The 13,848-nt window shown below is 45.4% G+C and overlaps 1 protein-coding gene across 1 annotated transcript in view; it reads right to left on the bottom strand.

The window, feature by feature from the left end:
- GPLD1 (glycosylphosphatidylinositol specific phospholipase D1) overlaps positions 1-12,922 on the bottom strand; it is a 63,377-nt gene extending 50,455 nt beyond the window's left edge. Inside the window, exons 1-3 of the mRNA XM_075543531.1 lie at positions 12,897-12,922; positions 12,178-12,260; positions 6,542-6,597 (exon numbers count right to left, since the gene is read on the bottom strand). Of these exons, the coding sequence (XP_075399646.1) occupies positions 6,542-6,597; positions 12,178-12,260; positions 12,897-12,922 (165 nt within the window). The remainder of the gene's footprint in view (positions 1-6,541; positions 6,598-12,177; positions 12,261-12,896) is intronic.
- Between the last annotated feature and the right edge of the window lie 926 nt (positions 12,923-13,848).

Genomic DNA, 13,848 nt, shown 5'->3' with positions numbered 1-13,848 from the left:
TTGTTTTTTTTAATTTTAACAATTTATTAGGGGCTCATACAATTCTTATCACAGTTCATACATATACATACATCAATTGTATAAAGCACATCTGTACAGTCTTTGCCCTAATCATTTTTTTCTCCTCTTTTCTTTTTTTTTACATTTTATTAGGGACTCATACAACTCTTATCACCATCCATACATATACATACATCAATTGTATAAAGCACATCCATACATTCCCTGCCCCAATCATTCTCAAGGCATTTGCTCTCCACTTAAGCCCCTTGCATCAGGTCCTCTTTTTTTTCCCCTCCCTCCCCTTTCCCCCCTCCCTCATGTGTCCTTGGTAATTTATACCTCGTTATTTTGTCATATCTTGCCCTATCCGGAGTCTCCCTTCCCCCCTTCTCTGCTGTCCCTCTCCCAGGGAAGAGGTCACATGTGAATCCTTGTAATCAGTTCCCCCTTTCCAACCCACTCACCCTCCACTCTCCCAGCATCGTCCCTCACACCCTTGGTCCTGAAGGTATCATCCACCCTGGATTCCCTGTACCTCCAGCCCTCATATGTACCAGTGTACAGCCTCTGTCCTATCCAGGCCTGCAAGGTAGAATTCGGATCATGGTAGTTGGGGGGAGGAAGCATCCAGGATCTGGGGGAAAGCTGTGTTCTTCATCGGTACTACCTCGCACCCTAATTAACCCATCTCCTCTCCTAAACGCCTCTATGAGGGGATCTCCATTGGCCTACACTTGGGCAGATCTGTTTGTTTTATGATGGCCTATTGGCCTGGGGATGCAATCCGATCCCCAAGGTAAATTCTTCTGAAACCACCAGGGGACTCTCCCTGAGAAAGACAGGGCTATCTCTCTCCTCCCATCAACTGCACCGCCTAGGAAACCCACACGGGCAGTTCTACTCTGTCCTGCATGGTCCATAGGAGTCAGCATTGACTCAATGACGCGGAGTTTGGGTTTTCTTTTTTTGTGTGTGTGTGGGGAGGGGCAGAAAGAGGATCCTTCTATAATCTAAAAAGATATAGCTGTTCCTAATTGGGGTGGGGGAGGGGTATCAGGAAAGGATGACATCCAATCCAATAACTCCCCTTGTGCCGCTCCTAAACTCTATTTGTTGTTGTAACAAGGGTAACTATGAGGATGACAATGACCACCAGTGTCAGTTCATCTTGGTCGCTACAATTCTTAGAAACCAATAAACTGATTTTTTTTCGGCTTTCTGTATTAATCACTTATTAAGTCATTTAAGTCAAGTCTTTGCCGCAAGACCACACAAGGATGCCATACCAAATCGCTAATGATACCATCCCCAAAAAGGACCAAATCAATCTTACCAGAAGCACAGCCAGAACACTCCTTAGAAATGAGGAAGTGCATTTAAAAACTAAGTCTCTTGTCAAGACAAACAATTTCTAGCTCAGGTGTAAACCAAATCTCTTCTTGCCCTAAGACAGCAAAGTTTTGAGACATAAGAGCCAATCCTGTCCCTCACAGCAATTGAAAAATTACTCAAGAATCATCAGTGTATTTTTTTATCATCAGTATATTTTTATAGACAAATGAAACCATCATTCTCTGAATAAAGGCCTTTTATTTTTTTCAGTTTCCCTTCAGAGCCACAGTTTGTCGTCTGCGGTCCTAAGTAATTTCATGATTTTTTTCTTATAAGACAGGCTCAGTCATATAGTTCAGCCTACCCCCACCTCACCCTCAGCTGCCATCAAGTCAATGCCCACTCATAGAGACCCATGGGCAGAGTGGAACTGCTCCTCAGGGATCCCAAATCTATAACCCTTCATGATAACAGAAAGCCTCATCTCTCTCCTAGGAGTGACTGATGGGTTTGAGCCCCTAACCAATACAGAGCTTCCCAAATGCTTAACCCACTGCACCATGAGGTCTCTGTGCAGCTGGGTACCTCTCGCCAATTTCCATTCCACTCCTGACCTAGACACAAACACTTCTAAAAGGGGAGCAGGTGGGGAGTGCTTTTACTGACTTTACTCACATAGGTATTTAAGAGGAAAAGTTAGGGTTAAACTTCAGAGGTGTACTTTTAGCTAAAATAATTCAATATTAAATAGAGACATGCCTATAAGCATTTTATATTCAAACCCGTTTTCTCCCTTTAAGCATAAGAATGCTTGACGTTTTCATTTTGTTCAGCCAGCTCTTTGATTTGAAATTTTACTCGACTCCACCAGTAAGTATCATGCAGATCTGACCTTGCCATTGTTCGCTAGACCATTAATCAGACACCCTCCGAAACTGAGCTGGAGGTGCCTCCAGAAGCTTAGAAACGTTTTGTGCTTGCTGTACACCGATTTGCAGTGTTTTTCACTACAATTGAGGAAAGGTCACTGGGGCTCACTGAGGACACATGAAGAGGAACGACACATGAAGAGGAACGATCAGCTGCTGGACAAGAGCCCCATGGTCTGTAGAATGGAAAGGTCAGCAGCAAATGAAGGAAACTCTTTACGTTAGATTGACACAAGGACCCCAAGCATAGCAATCAGTGAGCCCGCCGACGTCACAGGACCAGGCAGCTTTCTGTTCAGTTACACATAAGGTGTCCACGTGTGAGAGGTGACAGCACACCAACAAAAACAGCCTTCTCTGAACCAAGGAAACCTGCTCCTAAAACTGCAGATCAAGCTGAGGTCTTGCCCGCCAGTAGCGATGGGTCCGACCAGCCTGCCAAATAGAACCCGTTAGGCCACTGCCTTCTGTACAGCTTCACTAAGCTGCCAATCACTCAGCAGCAGGCGTGAGAGGGACAAGCGTACTGTCGACACAGCTGACACGTGTTTGCCAATTTGCTCCGTAAGAAGGCAAAAGTCAAGCAGCCTAAAAAAGAGGCCTGAGCTCTATCTCCAGCCCTGCCACGCATCTGGCACGTATGTGAATTCAAAGCTGCCTTTTCAGACAGCAGCTTCATGCACTCTCTTCTCTACGGTCTGGCAGAAGCAATACTTCACAAGGTCACCCCAGGGACGTTTTGTCCTGTGGTCAGCAGATGCAGGACAAGTTAGCCTAGGTCCCAGACATCTTGGTGCACAGCAGTCAGTTGACCTTCTTTTCAGTAGACTTCAAAGAACAGGCATGCTTAAGAAAGCATTCCTGAAAACAAGTTCCCAGACACAGCTGCCCTGCCTGTGGGCCTTCTGAACTTAGCTGGACAGCATGTGGGCTTGCAACTAAGTGCCCTGAACCAGTCACAGAGTCCTACCCATGCGTCCACCTCCAGGGCCCAGTGAATTCCTGCCTCTGCCTCCTCACAGAGTCCCCCACCTAACCACGAGTCTGTAGCATTAATTCTAGCTTCAATGGGAAAGGATGTCACTTTCTTCACTGTTTCAAGGAGCGACCGACCACACTATTCTGTGACGCTGGGCCTCTTCCCACTCCAGATCGTCTCTGGATTTTCACAAAATCCACTAATTTTACTCTTCACAAGAATCTTCAGCGTAGGACGCTAGAAAGCCCTGTGGGGAAGTTCTGCTTGGAAATCGGCTGGCTGGCACCCACGCATAGCAGCTATTATGACAAAAACAATAAAGGATTCTTAATAACAATGAAGAAAAGGCAGAGGATTCTCAGGAGAGGTACTGCTGTTATTGTTGGTAGACGCTGTCGAGTTGAGTTAGTTCCACGCACAGCGACCTTACGTGACACAGAACCAAACACTGCCTGGCCCTGAACCATCCTCCCAATCACTGCTAAATTGGAGCCCATTGGAGCCTCTAGGGCCCATCCATCTCCTTGACGGTCTTTCCCCTTTTCGCTGCCCCTCGACTTTAACAAGCATGATGTCCTTTTCTGGGGACAGGTCTCCCCTGATAACATGTCCCAAAATATGTGAGATTCAGTGTCTCCACCCTTCTTAGGACCATTTTGGCTGTACTTCTAAGACAGATTTGTTTGTTCTTTTGACCATCCATGGTACTTTCAATATACCTCACCAACACCACAATTCAGGTGCATTGATTCTTCCTCGGTCTCTACTATTTATTGTCCAGCTTTCACATGTATATGAGGGTGATTGAAAATAACCTGGATTCACAGGCTCCTTAGTCCTCAAAGGGATGTCCTTGCTCGTCCATACATTAAAGAGGCCTTGCGCGGTAGATTTGTCCAAAGCAGTATGTTGTGTAAGTAATAGAAGTGGCCAATGAACACTTGAAAAAATATTTACTGCCAGTCTTATTAATGAATGACTCCTCATGGTGATGTAAAGTGGAGCATCAGTCTTTGAGAAACCCAAGATGACATTGCAAAAAGGAAACTCATCCTTGCCAACCTTCACAAGCCAAACGTGGGAAGTGTGAGTACCCAGGCCACTTCCTCGCGTCTAATGACAATATCAGAATGGAGGTTGGACCAGTGTTGAGAGGGAGTGTCTGAGTCCATTTCACCTGTTTCAAAATCAAGTAAAAATACAAGCTTGGCCAGACCTCTGCTGCATGCACTCGGGGTTAAGTTTTCAAGTGCTGGGAGCCGATAGCCATTAAGACCTTGGCCTCAGACACGTAGCAGAAACTTGGCCGCTTTCTAACAGCAAGGCTTTGTTTCCTGCCCAACTTCGCCCCCACATTCCAAGCTACATGCTCAGTAGCATGGGCAGTTGCGATAACTGACCTTGTTGCCATTAGTCAAAGTACTGAGCACCCATTGAACTGCAGATATACCATATTAGAAACATCGTGATAAGTTCACCTGGTAAGCCTTGATATGCATGCGGGCATCACCACGGATGTCTTTGAGTACTATTGCGCACCCTTTGTACCTTATTGGGAACATGTGGCTGATTGGTTGTTGTACAGTGTGCGGTTGTTACAAAGTGTGCTTCATTGGAATATGTGCCTCCCACTTCCTTCTCTGTTGTGAATATATACCCAGAGTTTTGACAAAATAAACGGGCTTAATCAGCACTTGTCTTGCCCCATGGCTCTGTGTCTTTCTTCCATCCAGGTTCGTTGCCCCTTCGGGTCACCGTGTGAGGGTCTCACTGGACGAGACCCTAACATTCAAGGGATGAATTAGGCAGATCCTTGCCGTTCTCCTTCCTGCCTCCTTCCTACCAGGGACACCAAGGATGACACTCTGTAATTATTGGTTTCCACCACCCCCCTAAAAATCCTATTAAACTGACAAATAAGGAAGTTAAAACTAATGACTAAAAGTGACTTGGGATATGATAGATTTCCATCATCTCTCCATCCTGTTTCCCAGACTGGATTATAAAGATCTGCTGGAAGATCCCTGGTGGCATAGTAGTTACACTTTGGGCTGCTAACTTAAAGGTTGGCAGTTCGAATCCACCAGCCGCTCCTTGGGAAAAAGATGAAGCTTTCTACTCCCATGAAATTGGTAATAATTGTCTCCAATCCTGATGTCCTGAGAAATTGTGAAGGAGTCTTCTCAAATGTAACCATTTAATCATCATCTTTATCATAATGTATTATTTAGCTGTAGAACTAGAAATGGAGCTTGTGGTCAGAATGGGTTGAACTGACTCGCGAATGGGCAGAGGTGAGTTATTATATAGTCCTACCAAGAACAGAGCAGAAGGCATCAGGAGCTCCATGCCAATGCATCGTCAGAGTCAATATTCCTTTGCCTCATGGTGGAGCAACTTCATACAACACAGAGAGAGAGGAAATGGAAAACACATGGCTTAATGCAGCTATGGCTGATCTCTCTTTATTAAAACAAGAAGTCTATTAATTTTAAATTATTAGTAGCAACTTTTCTATAAAATAGTTATATTTTTATAATGTACCTAAAAACCCAAATCCACTTCCACTGAGTCCTTTCTGGATTCACTGAGTCCCTCATAGGGACTCATATAAGGTTCCCTAGGCTATAAATCTTAACAGAAAGTCCCATCTTTTTCCTGAGGAAGTAGCCGCTGTTGGATTTGAACCGCTGACTTTTCAGTGAACAGTCCAATGCTTACCTTAATACACACACACACACACACACATAACTGTGTGTGTATGGGAGGGCACTTCAAAAAGTTCATGAAAATATTGCATTCTTTAAATTCCATTTTCCCACAAACTTCGTGATGCCCTCACTTATACAGCAGGATACCTGTTGACGCTGTGTGTTAAGGATGGGCAGTGAGAAGCTGGCAGTGCACAAACTGCTTCAAAAAGAAAACTGCAACCGGCCACTCCTATAAAGACTGACAGCTTTGGAAACCCTGTGGAACTGTTCCACTCTGTCCCGTAGGGTTCTGTGAGTCAGGATAGACTTGACAGCTTGGGTGGATAGATGGATGGATGGATAGATGGATGGATGGATGGATGGATGGATGGATGGATAGATAGATAGATAGATAGATAGATAGATAGATAGATGATAGATAGATGAACTTAGAAGTAAGCCATTCTCCATAACATGCACTTTTAAATTAAAAATGTTGTGTTTTTGTAGAGTCATAAAAATCATTGTTAATGTGATTGTTTAAATATATTTAAGCATCTGTTGGGATCTACGGAAGGGGGATGAAGAATAATCAAGCTTTATACCTTTCTGTAGTCAACACTCCCAACTTGAAGAACGAGGAACTCCAGAGCTCTGTGTCCTGAGAGAAATCAATACATACATCAATTCATTTCAACTACAACGGAACTTGCTAAATAACATTTTTTAATCATTTGGGGGTGGGGGCTCTTACAGCTCTTATAACATTCCATACATCAATTGATTCAAGCATATTTGTACATACGTTGCCACCATCATTTTCTAAACATTTACTTTCTATTCGGTATCAGCTCCTCTTGTCCCACCATCCATGGCCCCTTGATAAGTTAAAAATTATTATTGTTTTCATCAACCACTGTCTCACCCATATTTCTGTTCACCCACATTTCTGTTGTTCATCTCCCTGGGGGAGGCAGGGGGTGGGGGTGGGGTTTATGCACCAATCATTGTGATTGGTTAATATCATTTGAAATATAAGATGTATATAATCCCATAGTTGTAATTCAAAGAAGCACGATGGAAATTAAGTTTGTACCCATTAAAACCTTTCCTGAGCATAATTGTTGTTAGGTTCCGTGAATTCAGTTCTGACTCATAGGGACCAATTGTATGCACAACAAAAGGAAATACTGCCCAGTCCCACGCCACCATCCTCACATCTGTCCTGCTTGAGTCTATTGCTGCAGCCAGACAAGAATTAGAGTATTATAATGCAAGCCAAATTTGCATTGGTCCTTTAAGATTTTTGCTTAACTAGCTCTCTGACCTTGGGTAAGTTATCCCTCTGTCCTGCTTGAGTCTATTGCTGCAGCCAGACAAGAATTAGAGTATTATAATGCAAGCCAAATTTGCATTGGTCCTTTAAGATTTTTGCTTAACTAGCTCTCTGACCTTGGGTAAGTTATTTAACCTCTCTGGGCTTCGGTTCTCTCTTATGCAAAGTTAGGTAAATGATTCCAACCTTACAGGTTGGCTGAGAGAATCATCGGAAATTAATGCTAAGTGACATGCACAATGGCTGGTAGGAGGCCAGCCAACAAAACTTGCTATCATCATATTTTGCCTCAAAATAATCCACTGAGGGAGATACACCTAATTAGGAAATAGGTGTATCTCAAGTTTTCTCCTGGACCATATGGAAGGACCATGAAACCTCTGAAGGCCACTGCCTCCACCTACGTATTCACACATAAACAAACACCCCCACCCACATCCACACCCTTAATCTGCTTGGACTGAATAGAAAGACTAATGTTCTTTGTGAAGAAATATCCAAAAGGGCCACCTTGTTTTTATGTTGAGTCACATCCCACTTTTAAGACCACACACACAACAAAAAAGTGCATAGTCATTACCACCTTATAAACAGTGAGTCCAGAGGGCACAAACTTTATGTGCTGAACTGCTAAGTGAAAGATAGGCAGCTGCTCGGAGGGAGAAAGAGCTTGGCTTCCCGCTCTTATAAACAGTAGGGATCTCTATGGGGCAGTTCTCCTCTGTCCTACAGGGCCCTTATGCATCAGAACCCATTCAACAGTACACAACAAACAACGCATTGTGAACATGAATTCCACAAGAGACAAGTTCACACCAACACAAATAACTTGCATATGGAAGCTACTAAGGTGATTTAGAAATCAAAACCATAGAATGAGACCACTTATAATTAACTAAGACTACAACCTTCAATATGGATTACACCTCAGTATAAAGAAAATACAGTGACTCACACCTGGATCAATAAGCAACATCATGATAAGTGGAGGGAAGACTGGAGTCATCAATTATTTCATTTCACTTGGACTCACCATCAATGCTCATAGAAGCAACAGGTAGGAAATAAAATGTTGTATTACAGTGGGGGAAATCTGCTGCCAAAGACTTCTTGCAAGTGTTAAAAAAGCAAAGGTGTCATTTTCAAGACTAAAGTGCACCTGACCCGTGGCATTTTCGATCATCTCAGAGACATGCAAAAGCTGGAGGATGCATAAGGACAACTGAAGAACGAATGCTGGACAAGAATATTGAGAGTACTGTGGAGTGTCAGAGGAACCGACACGTCTCTCTTGGAAGAAGTACAGCCAGAAAGCTCCTTCGCAACAAGGATGGACAGACTTGGCATCAGGAGACACCAGTCCCTGGAGGATAATCTACTTGATACAGTCAAGGGCTAGCCCAAAAGAGGATGAGCCCCAACAAGACGGACTGACATAATAGCTGCCAACAATGGGCTCACACAGCCATGACTCTGAGGCTGGCACAGGACCAATCTGTGGGAAACAGAAGGATTTCTCCCAAGTTGTCTCCCCCAAATATATGCCAAACTTAGCTGCTTGCAAATGACTATATATTTGGAGGTCATCAGAAGTAGGTGAGAGGTTATTATTCTCCCTAAGGGTTATCCTCCATCTAGAGCAAGCAGACACCACTGTTTATCCCACAACAAGTAGGACCCACTCCCTTCTGATGAGGATAGTACTTGTCTGTTTCCTTGTAGGAGACACCAGAGAGGTCAAGCCCACCCAAGGGTGACCAAGGTTAGGCCGCCATCATGAATCCAGGGTCTTGTCACATGTATACCTCTAGTCCCTCCCATTCCTATTTGCATACCCCTAGCTCATCCCCTGCTTATGATGTGTATACCTATTGTACTGCCCCTTCCTGTGACGTGTGGTTACCTGTAATCACATCCCCCCCCCAAGTGATGATAACCCTCAGTTAGGATAAAGTGGGGCTCTCCAGCTCTGGTGCCCATGTTCTTCCCATGAGGACCACCAAGCAGGGCTGAGGTGAGCGTGCTACCATGAATTGTGTCTGACTCCATTACTTCTATCTCTCTTCTGTCTCTCATGATCTCAATGACTTCACTATAATCTTTACTTATTATGGCCGTACAATTGCGCCTACCGGACCAATGGTGATTTGTTGGGGGCCCTCTTTTCCCCCCTCACCAGCTAGGGTATCAATCTCTTGTACACTGGATCTCCATGAATCTAAAACCCACTGCCATTGAGCTGATTCTATGGGACAGTCCTCAAGGTTTCAGAGGTGAACCGAACACAACAAGCTTACATAAACGTAAACCTTCCATTCAGGTCCTATGGAGAAGTGGGGGGGGGTGAACGGGTAGAGGGGAGGGAAACAACTGAGATACTTACAAAATTATCTACATGGTTAGTTAAATGAATGTTGGTGTTTTAGTCACCTTTTAGATTAAAAAATTCTCAAAATTCATGCAGACCCTGTTTCAGGCATTGCTTTCGATTACGTCCACGTCAGGGTCTCCAGCACTCTTTACATGCCCTGTAGGACTTTCGCTCGGCGTCTGCTACAGAACGGCAATGAACCTGATGTCATTACAATTTCGCATCCCTCTGTTTCATACGTCTTTCAACGCTACGGATTACACAGTGGCAGAGGCCCGTTTGTGTTTTCGGACGGCGGGACGCACGAAGCTGAGTTCCCTTGTTTTACGGATGTGGAATTGAGAGCAAAACCGACTTTCTCCAAGACAGACAGTACATCTAGTTTGCAGCGAGTTGGCATTAGCACCTCGGTCTGATGCGCTTTTCCAATACCTCCTGCCTCCCTCTTAGCAATAAATGTTTAATGGACAGAACGCAAAACTGGCTGTCGGGACATGTAATTCTATATCTGCCACTGACAGGTGAACAGTGGCACTGGCCAAACCTCACTGGGGTCAGCTGCTGAATCCGTCTGTAAAACTCAGGAACTGGAGTCAGTGACCTCTGTCATCTCTTCAGGTCATAAACGTCCAGGATCATAAAATCCATGCCTACTGCAGTTTCATATCTAGCTAGGTCCATTCTCCCCATGTAAGTTCCTAACTCAAACCCAAGCCCACTGCCCTTGAGCTGATTCTAACTCATAGTGATTCTACGGGACAGAGGAAAATGGTTCCAGAGGCAAAACTGTCCCCTAGGGTTCCAGAGACTGAGACTCTTTCTAAAAGCAGACTGCCTCATCTTATCAGACTGCCTCATCTTCTCCCCAGGGGTTGGTGGATTCAAACTGCTGGCCTTGTGGTTAGCGACACTGAGCCACTGGGGCTCCTTGGTACGTTTCTGTGTTTTGTTTTTGATCTTTCTCTGCTGTGTAATTCCTACATGTGGTATAGCTACAAATGATTATTGTTGTTTTTATCTGAACTATTGAAAACTCAGGACATGGGGTATATCTGGAACGCATCTGGAAATTGCTGTAGGATGTCATCATATCTAATTACATTACAAATTAGCTCATAATTCCCACATGAATGAAAACACTGGTACAGAGAGCAACTAGAAACACAGAGAATCCAGGATGGATGATCCCTTCAGGACCAGTGTTGAGAGTAGTGATACTGGGAGGGTGGAGGGAGGGTGGGTTGGAAAGGGGGAACCAATTACAAGGATCTACATGTGACCTCCTCCCTGAGGGACGGACAATAGAGAAGTGGGTGAAGGGAGATGTCGGATAGAGCAAGATATGACAAAATAATTTATAAACTATCAAGGGTTCATGAGGGAGGGGGGAGCAGGGAGGGAGGGGGAAAAATGAGCTGATACCAGGGGCTTAGGTGGAGAGCAAATGTTTTGAGAATGATGATGGCAATGAATGTCCAAATGTGCTTTACACTATTGATGTATGTATGGATTGTGATAAGAGTTGTATGAGCCTCTAATGAAACAATTTTTTAAAAAGAAAATACTAAAAGAGCCATGATCCCCAGGCGACTATCTACCTGTCAAGATCCCTCTGTCTTTGCTACTGGTTGTTGTCAGTAGCTTGCTATACCCCTCTACTCCTGCCATCATTCCAGATACCCTGGTTTAGCGCTGGACTGCTAACCACAGGTCAGCAGTTCAAAACCACCAGCTGCTCCTCGGGAGAATGATCAGGCTTTCTCTTCCCATAAAAAGTTCCAGTCTCAGCAGCTCACAGGGGCAGTTCTACCCAGTCCTATAGTGTTAGTATCAGTCAGCATCAACTCAATGGCAGTGAGTTTTTGTTTTGTTTCTATGAAATCAATCCAGATAGTCATTCAAACACCCTTATTACCTCCTGACCTCCTTGAAGCTAACCGCTTCTAAAGTCGTTTAACTCAAGGGACCCACTCACATATACTCGTAAATGCCTGGCCTGGGAGATGTGAAACAATAACATATGAAATAACAAAAATCCCTCACTCCTGCAACATTAGGAATGCCTGGGTGACAAACAGTTAGGCACTTGGCGACTAAACAAAAAGGTTGGTGGTTGGAACCCACTCAGAGGGATCGCAGAACAAAAAACTGACAATCAGCTTCTGTAGGGTCACATCCTTGCAAGCCCTACGTGTTGCCATGAGTCAGAATAGAGTCCATGACAACCGCCAGCTACCACTTACAGCATTCATGTCCCTCCCTTCCCCCATGCTCTCCCTGCGGCTTCCCTGAAAGCCCTCATTTGCCTAGTCCTTCACTGTTTTTCTACCCAAACACCCAGAGAAGCATTTGCTCTCTGACCCCCACTACACCCTAATAAACTCACCTTGACAATCTTTACCCCTGCATGTGTCCAATCACTACTTTCTCCTCTCCCCCTCTCGGGCTGTTAGTGCAGCAAGGGGGATTCTATCAAGACATTCTATCAGGGTTTTAAAGCTCTCCATTCCTCCCTGCCAAGTGCAGCCACTTACCGATCTCCACGTGTGTTGAGATGCCACAGGACGAGCCACGAGAGCACAGACACGCCAGCACCATCAGCAGGCTAGCCCGGAACCTGAAAGCAGACATGCTCTGAGTGCTCAGGGCAGCTGCTCCCTGGGTTGTGGAAGTGCTCCGTCAGGGCTGCGGCAGCGCAGGGGACGCTGCAACCCAGCACAGACCCGCGGCTTTCTCTTTAAGCAGGTCACTGACACAGGAAACCAAGCCTCCTTTCCAAATATGACTGTTTTCCAACGAAGTCGATCGTCCAACTACTTCACCAGGACAGCAAACAAACTTTGCCCATTTTCTTGGGGGTGGGGGTGGGGGGGTGGCGAGCAATAAATTAAAATCTAAAACATATTGCCATCTTTTGACTATGGATTTCTCTGGGTTACTCTGTCACCAACCCTTCTCCGGAGGCACAAACCACGCTCCCTTCACGATGGGTTTTTGCTTTCTACAGAGACTTGTCTGTCTAAATCAGGGACAGGGAACAATCGGCTCATGGGCCCTCGGAATCATCTACCGGCTAAGATCACATAAACCTCACCAGAGAGAAGCGGTTCCAGTCGCCACGTTAAGGGATGAGTGAACTGGTTGGCCAAATAGAGCAAGTTCATTTTTAAGTTGATAACTCAAATGGCCCTTGGCAGAAAAGAAGGTCCCCACCCCCGGTCTAGATCGACAGCACTACGTTGGACCACCTCACCTCCCTGGGGCTGACGGCTCATCCATCGTGTCCACACATTGACCAGGCTGCCCTGCTTCCTCGGCCTCTCGAGTCACCAGTGCTGGGAGAGCTGGGATGGGATGAGCTGGAACCGGCTTCTCTTCCACTGTTTGGCAACAGATACTGACAGTAGTTTGGGATTACACAAGAACCGCCCCACCTGGCCAGCCGGCCTGCCTGCCTCCCTGCCTCTGGTCTAGGTCTTATCTGGAACCTGTTGCACAGGCAAACTCCTGGAGGCCAAACAATGATGCTGGCTCCACTTGGGGGCAGAGTCAAGACCAAGAATGAAGGTTTGGATAATGCAAGGCTCAGAATATACTTGTATTAGGTGTCTCATCAATAGCAGTTAATCCAGATTAATCACTTCATGGAAATGGATACGGCTCTGAATACTCAAATTATACATCTAATTCGAAGCATAATCTCTTTGTTGTTGTTTTTCCATGAGAGGGAGAAAAAAAGCCTGTTGCCATTAAATGGAATCTGATTCCCCGTGAGCCACTGTGTTGCAGGCTAGACCTGCTCCACAGGGCTTCTTTGGTTACCATATTTATAGAAGCCTTTCTTCCATGGCTGAATGGATTTGAACCACCAACCTGTCAGTTATTCTTTCTGCTCCTCTTGTTGATGTTGCCCATTGCCATTCAGTCATCGTGACTTTATGTGCAATAGGGTGAACGTCGAAACATCACAGTAGGCTTCAGGAACCAGCATACCCACGTGGAGCCAGGTGGTCCCGAGACGGAATGAGTCCTTCCTGATGTCACCCAGTCCCCAGCCTCCACAGGGCGGGCAGGTTCCCAGGCCCTCTGCCACCAGGGGCTTTCAAGTGGGCCTCCCTCTCACCCTGAGTTTCCCAGGTGGGGGAGGTGGTGGCAGCACTTAGATCTTGGGATTGGGGTCAGTACGGAACACCCCACTGCAATCA

This window comes from Tenrec ecaudatus, chromosome 1 (assembly GCF_050624435.1).
Source record: "Tenrec ecaudatus isolate mTenEca1 chromosome 1, mTenEca1.hap1, whole genome shotgun sequence".
In the NCBI taxonomy this organism is placed as follows: domain Eukaryota; kingdom Metazoa; phylum Chordata; class Mammalia; order Afrosoricida; family Tenrecidae; genus Tenrec; species Tenrec ecaudatus.
The sequence above is the reverse complement of the archived record's forward strand: the minus strand, read 5'-3'. Positions and strand labels throughout refer to the sequence as shown.